At 41.4% G+C, this 14591-nt stretch overlaps 5 protein-coding genes across 6 annotated transcripts in view; 4 read left to right on the forward strand and 1 right to left on the reverse strand.

Moving 5' to 3' along the window:
• The window catches only part of LOC134071257 (myosin-IIIb), a 29497-nt gene extending 26169 nt beyond the window's left edge, over positions 1-3328 (forward strand). The window contains exons 29-30 of the mRNA XM_062527898.1: positions 298-367; positions 3033-3328. Coding sequence (XP_062383882.1) covers positions 298-367; positions 3033-3040 — 78 coding nt within the window. The 3' untranslated portion in view covers positions 3041-3328. The remainder of the gene's footprint in view (positions 1-297; positions 368-3032) is intronic.
• Positions 3329-3555: 227 nt separating this feature from the next.
• On the forward strand, positions 3556-4609 carry ccl27b (chemokine (C-C motif) ligand 27b). The gene is made up of 3 exons (XM_062528468.1): positions 3556-3647; positions 3869-3983; positions 4091-4609. The coding sequence occupies exons 1-3, from the start codon at positions 3596-3598 to the stop codon at positions 4206-4208; spliced, it is 285 nt and encodes a 94-aa protein (XP_062384452.1). The 5' UTR covers positions 3556-3595; the 3' UTR covers positions 4209-4609.
• Positions 4610-4958: 349 nt separating this feature from the next.
• LOC134071662 (alpha-ketoglutarate dehydrogenase component 4-like) lies at positions 4959-6296 on the forward strand. The gene is made up of 4 exons (XM_062528467.1): positions 4959-5104; positions 5306-5369; positions 5458-5654; positions 5854-6296. The coding sequence occupies exons 1-4, from the start codon at positions 5075-5077 to the stop codon at positions 5869-5871; spliced, it is 309 nt and encodes a 102-aa protein (XP_062384451.1). The 5' UTR covers positions 4959-5074; the 3' UTR covers positions 5872-6296.
• A 158-nt stretch (positions 6297-6454) lies between these two features.
• Positions 6455-10556, reverse strand: pdxp (pyridoxal (pyridoxine, vitamin B6) phosphatase). The gene is made up of 2 exons (XM_062528463.1): positions 9547-10556; positions 6455-8926 (listed from the first exon to the last, which is right to left on the reverse strand). Exons 1-2 carry the CDS (start codon positions 10145-10147, stop codon positions 8601-8603), a joined length of 927 nt encoding a protein of 308 aa, XP_062384447.1. The 5' UTR covers positions 10148-10556; the 3' UTR covers positions 6455-8600.
• On the forward strand, positions 9669-14578 carry setd9 (SET domain containing 9). Of its 2 annotated transcripts, none has more exons than XM_062528465.1 (6): positions 9669-9844; positions 11218-11537; positions 12007-12130; positions 13618-13733; positions 13967-14072; positions 14192-14578. In XM_062528465.1, exons 1-6 carry the CDS (start codon positions 9804-9806, stop codon positions 14277-14279), a joined length of 795 nt encoding a protein of 264 aa, XP_062384449.1. In that variant the 5' UTR covers positions 9669-9803; the 3' UTR covers positions 14280-14578. The 2 variants fall into 2 exon arrangements, with proteins under 2 accessions (XP_062384449.1, XP_062384448.1); XM_062528464.1 differs by lacking the exon at positions 9669-9844 and adding an exon at positions 10813-11065.
• Positions 14579-14591: the final 13 nt, after the last annotated feature.

Below are 14591 nucleotides of genomic sequence, written 5' to 3' on the forward strand. Positions count from 1 at the left end.
AATACAAGTACCTCATTCGTGGCAGCAGTTAGACTTTTGTAACCCAACCTATTGTTCTGAAACAAAGTCTATAGCCAGGAACTTTTGAGTCCGTTGCATGAGCTGTTTCTTTCTGTTTGTTTTATCCTGTTCAAACCCATTCAGAAAGGCCTCTGAGATCTGGGCAAAGTGCCCATCACCACATCATCATTTTGTCTGTCATGATGGGCGTTTTTATTGATTTTGTAAGTGCAGTTGAAAATTGTCCTGTAAAATGAGCTGTACTTTTAAGACGATTTGTTTTTCTCCATCTTTCAGCAATTCTCAGACAGCGCTGAACAGACTGATGTAGCTCCAGGCAATCGCTGGGCGCCCTGGAAGAGGACAGGTGAGCTCTACCTGGGAGGTTTTGCAATCATGATTTTAAAAATGCCCCCAGAGAAGCACTGTAGTTACTAGCTACATTTGTAAAATGCAGGCATGCTTTTAAGTATTATTTATGCACTTCTCAACATGATTTATTAGTTATTTACGAGTGGTTGGTGCCATGGTGACCTCTGTGAACTCCATATACTAAGTGTGTTTAGGTTTCATCGCTCTTGTAGATGTCCTTGTGTAGTTTAACAAATTCATCATATATTAGGTTCTCTTTTGGGGCAGTTTTGGGCGATTTGGCTAAAGAAACAAGGCATGTTTGTCCTCTCAATGCCTGTGTGACTTGTAGATTGGCCCTTCAGTGCACTGCCTTATTATGACGGTCTGAATCCGAAAATCGTTTTGCACTCACAGGGTAGCTCTTTACATATCATATCACTGGTTGGATTAAACTTTGCATGGGCAACATTGGTGTGCGAGTTCTCTATTGACTGAAAGACTGATACACTATTGGAACTAAGGCACCCACCAGGCCTGGAGTTGTTGTTGCGATACCCTGTTGGCCCCATACTAGTGCTGTAGATTACCATGTAATTACCTCCGCCAAGGAGGTTATGTTTTTATCTGGGTTTGTCTGTCTGTTTGTCTGCTTGTTAGCCAGATAACTCAAAAACGAATAGATAGATTTGGATGAAATTTTCAGGGAAGGTCTTTAAATGACCCAAGGAAGAAACGATTACATTTTGTGTTCGAGTACATTTCAGTGATCAGTATCACTGTCTGGATTCAGGAGGCAGTTGTTTTTCAAGTGGCTGTGTAATGGCATGGTATGGCCACGTGGTGGCGATCTGAATAGTTTAGGTTCAAATGTGTGATGACCAAGGAAGAGAACAACACAGGCGGAGACAGGGATGGGCACAAATACATCAAAATGTATTTCCAAATAAAATACCAAATACCCACCTAAAAAACGTATCAAAATAAGCTACAAAATACAGCAGCCAAAAAATGCTATAAAATACTATAAAATACTTCTTTCTAAAAGCCTTTTTCATTTATCTCTTCACTTGTACACTATCTGGAAAAACAGCTGAAAGCAAGAGACTCTTTCCATAATCAGTCAACAGATTAGATATGGTGAGTTTCATCACAGTGTGCAACCTCTATCAATGTAAAAATAAAAAAAACAGGTTGTCACATTAATACTGTAAAACAGAAAAAAGAAAGGAAAATTGCAAACTTAAGTGTTGCGATATAAGCTTGTGAACTCAAGTCTTTGTGCTGTCCTTGTGTAAGCTAGTGGTGTCTCCTCAGCTGATGCCTTTAAGCACAACTAACTTCTCAAACAGTGTTGCATTCAGACGACACCTATGGGGTCTGATGATGGTATTGAACCTTACAAAAAAGGTTTTTGATGAGGGTTACTGGTCCAAGGATGGCAAGTCGTTTCTTTGGTCCTCTAAAAAATACACCCCATGTTTTGTGTTGTGAGTGCAATATGCCGAGAGTGGCATCACAGGGGCTTGACTATGCGAAGGTGCCACAGACCGAGATCTCGTGCTACTGTAACCTGCGTTGTGTTGAACCACTGCGGTTCAGCCCTGCACACGCCCACACTCGAACCCGCGAAACAGCAGCACCACGGATCGGGAGTCGAGCGTGCTAACAATCCAGCTTAAAGCCCAGGCTACTAGCTTTCATGCCAGCAGCGCTCTTGAGGTGTCGGGGAGTGAGGTTTACCAACGTTCCACACGTACAGCTAAGCAAGCTGGCATCTGTTATACCACACTTGCTGCACAGTCATGTTGGAATAGCTGGGCTTGGCCCCTTAGTTCCAGTGAAAGGCACTCTGAATGCTTCAGCATCAACCAAGAGTCCAACATGACTGTGCACCACAGTTTGAGTTTGAGTTTGGTGTGGATGAACTTGACTGGCCTCCACAGAGTGCAGTACCTTAACCCAATAGAACACCTTTGGGCAGAGATTAGAGCAGAGCCTGAGAGCCAGAGCCTGAGAGCCAGAGTCTGCGCTCTCTGAGTGCTTTTCTAGATTTGAGTTTATTTTGTAATTATTGGCTGGTTGATTGGTATTGGTGCCCTCAAAGTCCGTTCACAGTATTAAAGAAAGCGGTCATAAAAATATATGTAAACTGAAAATTAGAACTGTGATTCTAATCCTCAAGATTTTAGAGTAATACAAAGGAAAATTGACACCAGGCTTTAGCGTGCCCTTGCATGCCCATTGTGGTGCTGGTATTAAATGTGTGGCTTTTAAATGAAAGACAATGAAGACTGAAGAAGGATTGGTCTAAATAAGATGTCAATCAAACCGCTCTCAGGTCTTTGAAGATATCTCTCTCTGTTCTCTGTAGTCTGTTCCAATGTATAATCTCTAGTCTGATATCAAAATAAGCATCCCATTATGCTTGTTTGTGTTTGCATAGCTGCTGGGACACTGTAATTTCCTAATTTCCCTTTAGGGATGAATCAAGTCTGTCTGTCTCTGTCTCTGTCTCTGTATGGGGGGGGATCAGGAAGAGCAGGTGTAGGTTGGTACTGGGTTTTTCCTAACCAGGGCCATCAGTCGTTGGTGTGCACGTGCTTAGCACCATATGGATCTGTCACTCACCTGGTGGCTTTCACAGGGTACTAATACGTCCAATCTTTTCTATTCCACAGATTCCTAGCATTCAAAGAAAAGGGACCAAATAGAACAACACTTCTTCTGCTGCTGCGGAACCGAACTGGACAAAGTTGTGTGTTTGAGACACACTTTTAGAACAACTTGTAAAGAGAACCTTTTAATAGTGCTTGAAAGTTTTTATTATTATTAATATTATTTTGTATTATTATTATTATTATTATTGTTGTTGTTGTTGTTAATTGACCATTTTGTTTGTGTGTTTCCTCTGTGTATTTAGTATATTTAATTGTAAATTATGATTTTCTAATGCACTGAAATAAACACTTCGGTTTTTAAACATTGGTCTTCTTTGTCGAATGCAAGTGTGACAGACAGTTAGTAAAAGATTCACTTTTCAGGACAGAAGAAAATCGTGTTATTTCTTCACACACATTCCATAAGATATTTTCTCAAGATATTGCAACATAATCTAGTTGATGACTGAGAAACACCTTGGGGCGTGTCATCAGCATGCAGATATAAGCAGCTCCCTCAGAGGGTGTCTGATCAGACTTATGCTTTGTGCTTCACATCATCTCCGTCTCCAAGCACTAACCCAATGGATTTCAGGGCTCTTGTTCTGATTCTATGTCTCTCCTTGCCGACCATAGGTAAGACATGCAGACCTGTTTCTCCTTTAGACTCTTGCGGAAGTTCATTTGCTTTCAATGTAAACATTTGTTTTGTTTGTTTTTCATTATGATCTCAATTGTTTGTAGAATTAGTATTTGACTTTCATTAACCATATTCGCTACAGAAATATTCATGTTAAAGTAAAGTCAGGTGGAAGTCATGTGTAATCCTAAATTGAACATCATGACATTTTGTTTAGGGGCCATTCCAAAATGCTGTGTGAAAACTCCAATTGTGCCACTTAACATTCTGATGTTGGTGAACAAATATGATGTCCAGCACAGCCACGGTATCTGTGACATTGACGCCATCAAGTGAGTGCTTTACAGTCATAAGCCATCCATATGCTATGGTACACCACCAGTGTGTGAAAATGTTTTAGGGTGCTAAAAATGCATCTAAACGACATTCATCTCACCAGATTGCATGTGAAGGGGAGGAGGTACTGTGCTCACCCAAAAGTCCTAAAAGTCCTAGAAATGCTTGAGGAGAAGCGGAGACTACAGCGGCAGGCACGTGCCAGTTGGACTGGTATTTGAGGATGATGCCATCCACAGAGTCGGCTTCACTCTGTTTTGTTTTATTATTATGTGTGCCATATGTTTTACAAATATACACATGGGCTTAATTTAGATGATTTGCTCAGATTGTAGCATATCTCCTGTTGTCAGATAACTCAGTTGTTTACGGTGAAAACATGCTCAATTTAAATGCTTTGGGAGCTGAATGAGTATCATATTGTCTCATATTTTAACCAGAAATGTTAAGGTTGATCATTGTGTCTCAAGACAATTCACATATTCATAGAGATATTTTTCACTGTTTGTAACCCTAAAAAAAAAGAAAAGCAAAAAGGTGTTTTCACAATTCATATCCAACTTGATTCATCTAATCCATGAATGTGAGATTTAGTGCAAATAAACTATACAGTCTGGACATAAGGAATACATTTTGTGATCATTGCCATTATGTCTCCTTGGCTTTATAATTAGTTTGAGGGTCATCCTACAATATAGTCAAATAAATCCAGGCACATGTAGTCTGCAAAGACCATCTACCTGTGCAGGTAGCTGCAGCTGGGTTCCTGTGACGGGTCTTGAAAGCAACATTGGAAGACGGATTTAAGACATGACACAAAAGTTTTGGGAAACATACTCATCGGCTATCCCTATGTCAGCGACGTTTTTGTAGGCATATGTTATGCATACTGCAAAGCTAGAAAGAAAGTGCGTAAAGTAGCCTAGGACTACTAAACCCAAGACATAAGCAAGTCAAATCCATAGACTAAAAGAAAATCCAGGAACTTTGTCGACTCCACTCCAGTAGAAGGCACCCGACAAAAAGCTGAACGACCTACCAATGACATAAAATTGGAAGAAGAAGTGTTGTGAATGACGGAAAAGACATGGCAGCGGCCGGGAGGTTAGTGGTGCAGGTAAACAATGTATTAAATGTAGCCTATAACCCATGTTTAGAGTTGATTCGGCTTGTATGAACCTACAGCCTTGCGTTGTAGGCCTATGAATGATTAGTCTCTGTTTCCCGTTTTTCTTGTTTGGCATTGGCTAATCATATTAGACTGGTTGCTTGCAAGTCCTTAGTTAGCCAAGTTTAATCGGACCTCATTTGATTTCAGGCAGTGCGCCCTCACGCCCCAATGATAAAGTTCCCTAATCGTCGGGGTGTGCCAAGCCCAAATGGTAAGCAATTTCACAAATCTTTGTAGCTTTTTGTTATAAGACAGTCACTATTTGTCTCTTTTGATGCGAGTAATTGCTGTGTTCACAGTGGAAGAGGTACTGAAGAGTACAGGTATGAGCATGACATCGAGTTCATCCATGATTTCATCGGCCAAAACGGCTCCGACCCAAATCAGCTACATGCAGCGTCCGTCTGGTCCACCTGACAGCATCGCCACCATCCGAGAACTGCCAATGAAGTACCGCAGACGAGGTCTGGCCGTGGAGGAAATGGATTACATACAGGTCAGTTAGATGCATGTAGCCTACTGTATGGCACAACTCAAGTTTTGTGTCCCCTATATAACCCAATATATCCATATCCTTATCCATGTCCTTATATCCATGTATCGCCTACATTATCATCATTACTCTAAAATGTTAGATCAGAGGTGTTGCTGGAAGCACAAGAGGAATGTACCTAAACTTTCCCTTTTCATTTCAGCGTGGAGGGCCCGAGTGACCTTTGGTATCTTTGAACCTAACATGTCTTCATGTGGAAATGTGTCAACAGAATGCTGGCGTCCAAAATGGAATATTTTTTATGCACTTCGGTTGACTGTTTCAAGAAAATACTACAGTTTAATCATATGCTGGAGGGAATGTTAAGTAATATTGCCTTTGCCATTGAAGCACAGTGTACATAATATTGTAGGCCTATTCATTAGATAGATGAATTGACCAATATTAAACAGTTGAAAGTGCGTCTGTTTTTCAATGTTTTATCTTGTGGCCTACAGTCAAATATTTCAATGTCAAACTTGAAGAAAATGCAAGAGCAGTTCGCAATTGTCATGTGAGTATGTCCCAAGTTTGTCATCATAAGTGGTTATGAATAGCCTATATGTCCAATAAACTCTAAATGGTCAGAATGGCACCATATGTACAGTTCTGCATTTGATGTGTGATATGTTCATTCTACAGTGTCACCTTTGGCATATGATTTCCTCTTTAGGTGAGCGCACACCTATAGTTAGTAGTGTAGGTTTGCTTAATCCTTAAGGTTAAGGGGGAATGCTGAATGTGAAACCCACTCACAATATTTATACAGTATTTATTAAGTTCACACAGAACATATTGGCAAATAATTGAATGAAGTTATCAATCTATTAAAATAAAGTATTTCAATAAATATACAATACAATGTCTAGCTTGAGACCATAAACAAAGACCAAAAATCTCTATCAATCAAATTTGTGCACAAATTAGACTTTTTTTTAATCAAAACAACACAGCCCCTAATTTTCCTAACACTGGAAAATACTAATCATTGCAAGAAACAAAAGCATTCAAGATATATAAACGTTCCATTTGCAAACCATGACACTCTTCTTCGCAAACCATGCACTAGTGGACATTCAATGGTTGTGTAATGCCAGTTTGTTACATTTCAGAGAAAATCACCTAATTGCATTTCAATGAAATGCATTTTTTCACAAACTAAATTTAGAATTGACAACCAATGAAAGTTTACTTTGTATTATTTTCGCCAGAAGAACTTGCTGCCAAAGTAATTTTATTTAAAATTGCCAGGCTACATAAGAGCCTATTTCAACCGTCTGAATGCAACTTTTCGGGCAAAATCAAAACTGTCACTTGCTTAACTTTGATGCATATACTCAGTCTCTATAATGGAGGTCACATTTCAAGGTCAATCAATGTCCACACACAAACCAACACAGGCATAAGGCTTGCACATGGCTAAACAAAAACAACACAATTAAGATGGTCCTCTGAAGCCATGAGAGTGGTGTTTTGGGGCAGTTGGATAGCAATTCTGCATCAGCCACAATTACAGACAAGCACTGCGATGGCTACACAATGCAGCAAACGGTCATTGCCTGGTTTGGACGCAATAGCAAAAGAGGTTGTCACAGTGGAATCAGCTTATTTATCATTTGTAAATAGAAGGCAATACTGTCATGAGTTTAGTGAATAGTTTGTGCTTAACTAATAGCATCGGTTGAATAAAATTGAGAATTAGACTTCTCTGGGAATTCTTCATTATGTAAATGATATTCACATTGTATGAACTCTAAAATGAGTAAAGGTTGCTATGATAGCTCTATCATGACTAAGAGGGCGTTCATGTCATGCATGTCAGCCCACTGCCCAAAAAACTATTAATTTATAACAATCGTTAATGTCAACCCGTGAACAAACACTTAACACAGAACTCTGCACTGATCTGGGGAAGGTGGTGACAAATATGTGAAAAATGCTTTACTGGTCGAGATGATTGTCAGCAAATGTGCATGTAGACAAAGCATAATTGTTGCTACACCATCATGGGTAAAATGTTTTCACATAGCTGTGGATTCAAATTACCAGGAGGATTTCTTTGCCTGACTTTACTTGAGGTCATGGGGCCTGGAACTTCCAATTTCATGGAGAAAACAAAAAAAATCTATTCCACTACAGTAAAACACTGAGTACATCAAACATCAAAGGTGAATGTTACCCCTTAATTACACCAATTCCATTGCAAAAGGTCTAAATGTGCTCTAAACCTTAGGGAAATCTGCCTTGAGGTGAGGCACAGATTTGAGCACCATGTGGCTGAATGAAAACTCAAAAGCTTAAAAAAATCCCACCAAAAAAGATCCATAACTGTTTTATCTAACACAAAATGAAGCTAACATCTTTATCACCAACTGCATGTTCAGCCGATATCATGCTCCACATGTTTGTCTGTCTTTCGATTCTTTGATTTCCTGTCAACTCACTCAATTCAAGTGGTGCTGTGTGCAGCTTCAGCTTGGAATGTTTATGTATGTGCTATTGTTTGCATGTTATGTTGGCTTATGTTGGTTGGCATTCTCACCTGCCCAGGCTAATCCTGTGCATGATATGAATTGGCTATAAAACTTCAGTTGTGTGACCACTACGCTCCCATGATCCAGCATACTGTTATTCCACTCAGTGCTGGCATTTGCGGTATAGTGGTCGGAGGTCATTTTGGATGACTAAACTAAATAATGTAAAGAAAGTAAATTCCTTCATCTCTCTACCTGGGTATGGGTTTCAGAACTACTTGTGCAGGACGACTTGTGCAGTACTAGAGAAGAGATTACACTGATAGAGATTCTTTTTTTTTAATGTTGGCTCAGAAACGCACCCTCGGGTCAGTCGTTTACTGGTGTCAAAGTCTCGTTACAGGTTCAGTCCAGGCTGCTACGTAAGGGTCTCTCTTCAGTCCTCCAGAGCTTGGAGGAAGTCACCGATGGTCTCCACCACGTAATCAGGCACAAAGTCCTTCTTCTCCGAGGCATCGCTGTCCCTGTAACCCTGGGCCTCCTCCATCGTAGAGACCCCGGTGAGGGTCAGCATAGTGTCCAGGCCACAGTTGGCCCCGAAGAGAATGTCAGTCTCCAGCCGGTCGCCAATCATGAGCGACCGCGCCGGGTCCAGGTCGAATTGGCTGGCGATGCACTCGTACATGAAGCGGCTGGGCTTCCCAATCACCGTGGCCTTGCGGCTGCTGGCTGTCTCCAGGGCTGCGGTGAGGCTCCCTGAACCTAATGGTGCGTGAGCATAAGCAATCCAATTACAACACACATGCCACCATTACAGCATATACTCGTACACATGACAGTTACACTCAGTTCATTAGGCTATGGGTTCAATTCAGCTGTGCATGTGTCGTTTCCTTAGGGATGTAAAATATTCATGTACCTACAGAATGTATCCATTCAATACAGTAGATCTAAATGTCTATGTATGCTATTTTTCAAAGAAGCAATGGCATCCAAATGGACAATGATCAACCAACGCAAAGGCCTCCAAGTGATTGAATGTAACCTATTGTGTGACTACCTGTGTCTGTCCATCTCTCTGGATGGTGCTGGTGTGTTGGGGTTAACAGACTAAACAGCCCTTCATTGTTGTTCCATACACAGCACAGCAGTCACAACACATGCAAAATGATAGTGCACTTGAGCACAGTAAGTTACTAAGTAGCTAACCCATTTTGTATCATGTGGTTCAATAAAGATAACCCTGGTTCCTATCTTATGTGTCTTCAGAATTCCCTTTACAGTTTACTTAAAGATTAAACTCGAATTCAGCACTGTCATATATCCTAGACTACAGCTAATAGCCTATGTCAGAATGTACACTGTGATCATGTCAGACGCACCTGGTGTGATTCTGCCGCCGCGGAGTGGGTGCCAAGGGTCAGGGTCGGTGGCCAGAAACAGGCAGTCGCTATTCTTCAGGTAGCAGCAGGCTTTAGCCAGTTTCATGAAAGTAAACCGTTCGTCGTATCCAACGAGGACTGCTTTTACGTCTGGCTCTAGGGGAAAGTTGTAGATATTGACATCAGGGCCGTCACTGACCTCCTCCACGATGGGGACCCCGGCGTCTTGGAGCTCTTTCTGCACTCCGTGACAACCGATGACGAACACCTTGCCTTGGACCTTAGCTACATCTCTCAAGTAAGCTGCAGAGCAGTACGCAGAGCTAAAGATCTCTTCCTCAACGACATCAGTGAAGCCCAGTCTGGAAAACTTCTGTACGTAGTTCTCCCTCGGCCTGGTGCAATTATTGGTGACAAAAAATACGCGTTTGCCCTGTTGCTTAAGCAGAGTCACCACCTCTGGCGCTCCGGCTACGACCGTTTCACCGTTCCAAATCACACCGTCGCAATCAAACAGGACGTTGTGCTTTGAATCGAGAAGATCTCTGATTTGAGCTCCCCGGATTTTCTTACATCCCCGAGTACCCACCTTTCCAGCCATTCTGGTTGATGCGTTCAGTGGCAAGCTGATGCGTGGCCCTATGATTGCAAGCGGTGTTATTTACAGTCGCGAAGAAGAGAGTCGATCTGTTTCTAGTCGATTTGAATACGAAGCCAAAATCTCTTATGATTATGCGGATAGCTTGCAGCGCACAGTACACGTTGAGAGCAGAATGACACACGATAGTCCCATCTCCTGCAGCACATTCTTCGGGCGGAGATCAATACCTCAACTAACAAGCAGGCAATGCGCTTCGTTCATTGGCACGCAGTTCTTCGATCCCACCTTTTCCTGTGTGCCATCCAGTTGGTTTATCATAAAGGCAGAGTAGGGACTGCCTTTTCCTATATATCATCCAATTACAAAGTAGCAATCCTTGACAGCGGGGATTGATCAACCTTTGCAATATTTTGGTTACAAAACTGGCTTTACTGCGCGCTTCACCAAAAAAAGCACCCTGCCATTAGGCTACACATTAACAAATATCACTGTGGCATATGACACGGCCCACGACGTTCATAACACTTGCCTTAATCAGCAGACCTTTAGGCAGTTAATTTGGAGGAATGGAAATGTTTTAACTGCAAGTGCAAGATTGCATTTCTTGTGAATGAAATTAACGTTTTTTCCTGCATTGTTAAACATTCTGAAGCATGTCAATTACTCCTACGAGTACGACTAGCTGTTACCTTGACCTTGCATTGACAAACTGTTTCCCATGGATGGCGGTATTGTTTCTTGACTCTAGTTCTAACCATGTCTATGGTTGGTTCACCGTTGAGTGAAAGATGTCGGCGCACTGTCTGCGTAGTGTTGTGATATGATTAGAGCTGTACTTAAAACGTTAGAAGTCAAATGGAAATCTTACCGCCACCGTTTTGTGCCGTGGGTAGCCGTAAACCTGAAGAAGAATGAAAGGTACAGGCAACAACCAGGCTACCTAGAAAACAGCACTTACATCAATAGTAGAAGGCATACTGACACAGTTTTAAATAGCCTATAACCCTGTATCTTCATTCGCGGGCGTTAGTCCATTTTGTATGCAATGTCTAACTTGATGCTTTCCTCAGAACTTTGCGCCAGGTGACGGCACGCTCAGAGGACAAGACTGTTCCAGACGTGGAGGTGTCCGCAAGCCTCGTGAATCTCTTCACTGCGCTGCTGAAAAATGACACGACCAAACACGAGGTCCTCAGTCTGCTCCATACCTCAGTACAGTCAGTCTATCCACAAAACACTTCTAAAATCCAAACAGAACCAGTTCGGGTGATGCTAGATACGCTGGGTTTCTGTATCGAACGGGGACCGAGCTCACTGCCGCTTGCAGGTACAGGCGTGTTTGTGACTGAGGGATCGGTGCCCAAAGGAGCCACAGTTGCCATGTACCCAGGTATACAATTGGTGAAAGTAGCCACCTGAAGAGTACAAAATGATGTGGTCCCAATGTCCCCTCGGTCTGTAAATACGCACACAAATAAATGGATAGCCTACATGGACTCAAAGAAACACGTTCTATTTAACACTCATCAATATATTAATTGATATCAAGTTTACAGTTTTTGCCAATTGCTTATCCCTTTTTTTGCAGAATTTGGCTCTTTATGTCAAAACTCTACACACCAGATAAGACATAGCACTTGAGATGAATTGCTATGGGAAAAAAAGAGAAAAGTTTGGTGTGTGTGTGTGTGTGTGTGTGTGTGTGTTTGGTTAGGTAAAAAGTACACACTTGAACAGGTACACAGTAACTGACCTGAAGTCTATTTGTAGTGCTAAACCACTGATGATGGCAAAATGAAAGAATTTGAAGCATCTCACTGAAATCTACTAAATGTCTGCCTTCTCTTTTGGCTTTACAGGGACAGTTTATCAGGTGTACGAGCCCATTCTTATACAGTCTGTCGGCAACCCTTTTGTATTCAGATGCATAGATGGAGTTTTGATTGATGGTAATGACAAGGCAATCTCCAAGATTGTCTACAGGTAAACTTCATTTAAGGCACTCTAAATACCTGAACCACATCAGAATACAGGACACTGTTACCTTTCTCTGTTGCTTTTTGAGCAAACGGCCATCATAGGGCACCTACAGTACAGGCCAAAAGTTTGGACACACCTTCTCATTCGGACACCCCTTCTTTATTTTCATACTATATGACTATGAAAATTATAGATTCATACCGAAGGCATTAGAATTATGAATTAACACATGTGGAATTATATACTTAACAAAAAAGTGTGAAACAACTGAAAATATGTCTTATATTTTAGGTTCTTCAAAGTAGCCACCTTTTGCTTTTAATACTGCTTCGCACACTCTTGGCATTCTCTTGATGAGCTTCAAGAGTCACCTGAAATGGTCTTCCAACAGTCTTGAAGGAGTTCCCAGAGATGCTTAGCACTTGTTGGCCCTTTTGCCTTCACTCTGCAGTCCACACGGTGGTTGGAACCAAAGGTCTCCGATTTTGACTCATCAGACCAAAGCACAGATTTCCACTGGTCTAATGTCCATTTCTTGCGTTCATTAGCCCAAACAAGTCTCTTCTGCTTGCTGCCTGTCCTTAGCAGTGGTTTCCTAGCAGCTATTCTACCATGAAGGCCTGATTCAGGCAGTCTCGTCTTAACAGTTGTTCTAGAGATGTGTCTGCTGCTAGAACTGTGTGACATTGACCTGGTCTCTAATCTGAGCTGCTGTTAACGCGCAATTTCTGAGGCTGGTGACTCGGATGAACTTATCCTCCGCAGCAGAGGTGACTCTTGGTCTTCCTTTCCTGGGACGGCCAGTTTCTTTGTAGCGCTTGATGGTTTTTGCGACTGCACTTGGGGACACTTTCAAAGTTTTCCCAATTTTTTGGACTGACTGGCCTTCATTTCTTAAAGTAATGATGGCCACTCGTTTTTCTTTACTTAGCTGCTTTTTTTTCTTGCCATAATACAAATTCTAACAGTCTATTCAGTAGGATTATCAGCTGTGTATCACCCCTGACTTCTGCACAACACAACTGATTCCCAACCCCATTTATAAGGCAATAAATCACACTTATTAAACCTGACAGGGCACACATGTGAAGTGAAAACCATTTCAGGTGACTACCTCTTGAAGCTCATCCAGAGAATGCAGAGTGTGTGCAAAGCAGTAATCAGAGCAAAGGTGGCTACTTTGAAGAAACTAGAATATAAGGCATATTTTCAGTTGTTTTACACTTTTTTGTTTTCCACATGTGTTAATTCATAGTTTGATGCCTTTAGTGTGAGTCTACAATGTCAATAGTCATGAAAATAAAGGAAACTCATTGAATGAGAAGGTGTGTCCAAACTTTTGGCCTGTACTGTATATCCAAATTGTAAACCTAAAATCTTTCTGTTACCTTACTAAGCTAACAAGACTTAAGATCAGATATTCATTTTGAGAAACAGGCTAGGTGAAGCCCAACTATCAAACTCTTTGACAAAGATGATCTGCCCCTCAGGTCTTGCAGTGGACGCGATCGAATGGGTCCACTGGCTCTGAGCGATGTCTCCTGGTTGACAGACAGCCCCGAGAACCCACTGGCAGTGGGGCAGTATGTCAATAACTGTTCCAATGGCAAGTTCATTTTCTTTTTCATTAATCTCCATCAGCATTGTTCTGTGACTGGAGACTGGGTTCTGTAATAGTTATTTTATTTCTATTGGAGGCACTTCAAGGCAATATTTTGAGTGATTTCATATATGTGGCACATGATCACTCAAGGAATAACGTAAAGATGTTGGCAGATGGTTCATCATAGGTTATAGATATATAGCTAAAGAAGTGTGAACTGTTTTCGTGTCTTCTAGAAAAGGCCGCCAATGTGTGCTATCAAGAATTTGACGTACCAGAAGATTTCCCTCTAGAACTGCATCAGTATCTGCCCAATGTGAACTACAGCCACGACACCAAGAGGTCTGACTACAATTGAAACAGATATTTCATCTCTGCATTTTGCCATGACTCTTCTCTATGTGTGTGTGTGTGTGTGTGTCTGTGTTCAGTAACCAGCGCTCTCCTTATTCTCTTCTCAGACCCCTGAGGTGTGTGGTCCTCGTGTCCCTTAGAGACATCCACTGTGGAGAAGAGCTCTTTTCCAACTACTACACCATAGTGCATTGAGTCAGTCTGACACAATCTGTCATGTCTTCCTTATTATTTAGACGAAAGCCTTTGCTTGAAGAACCGAGACCAAGATAGAACTGGCAATCTAGCTATGAAATATTGTTTTTGTTTTAGTTGAAGTGAGACACCAAATTAGGATGGAAGAAAGGCCAATGTAAATTTATAATATCCAGAGCTTTATTTCTGGGACTGTACACCAGTTGTGTAGGTACAACAGAAAATACAAAAAAAATGGAAACAGAAGCTATGTACAAATATTATGAACAATTAAAGTTTTTTGAATATTTTTGATATGACTTGCTGCTGTTT

This window comes from Sardina pilchardus, chromosome 23, assembly GCF_963854185.1.
Source record: "Sardina pilchardus chromosome 23, fSarPil1.1, whole genome shotgun sequence".
NCBI lineage: Eukaryota > Metazoa > Chordata > Actinopteri > Clupeiformes > Clupeidae > Sardina > Sardina pilchardus.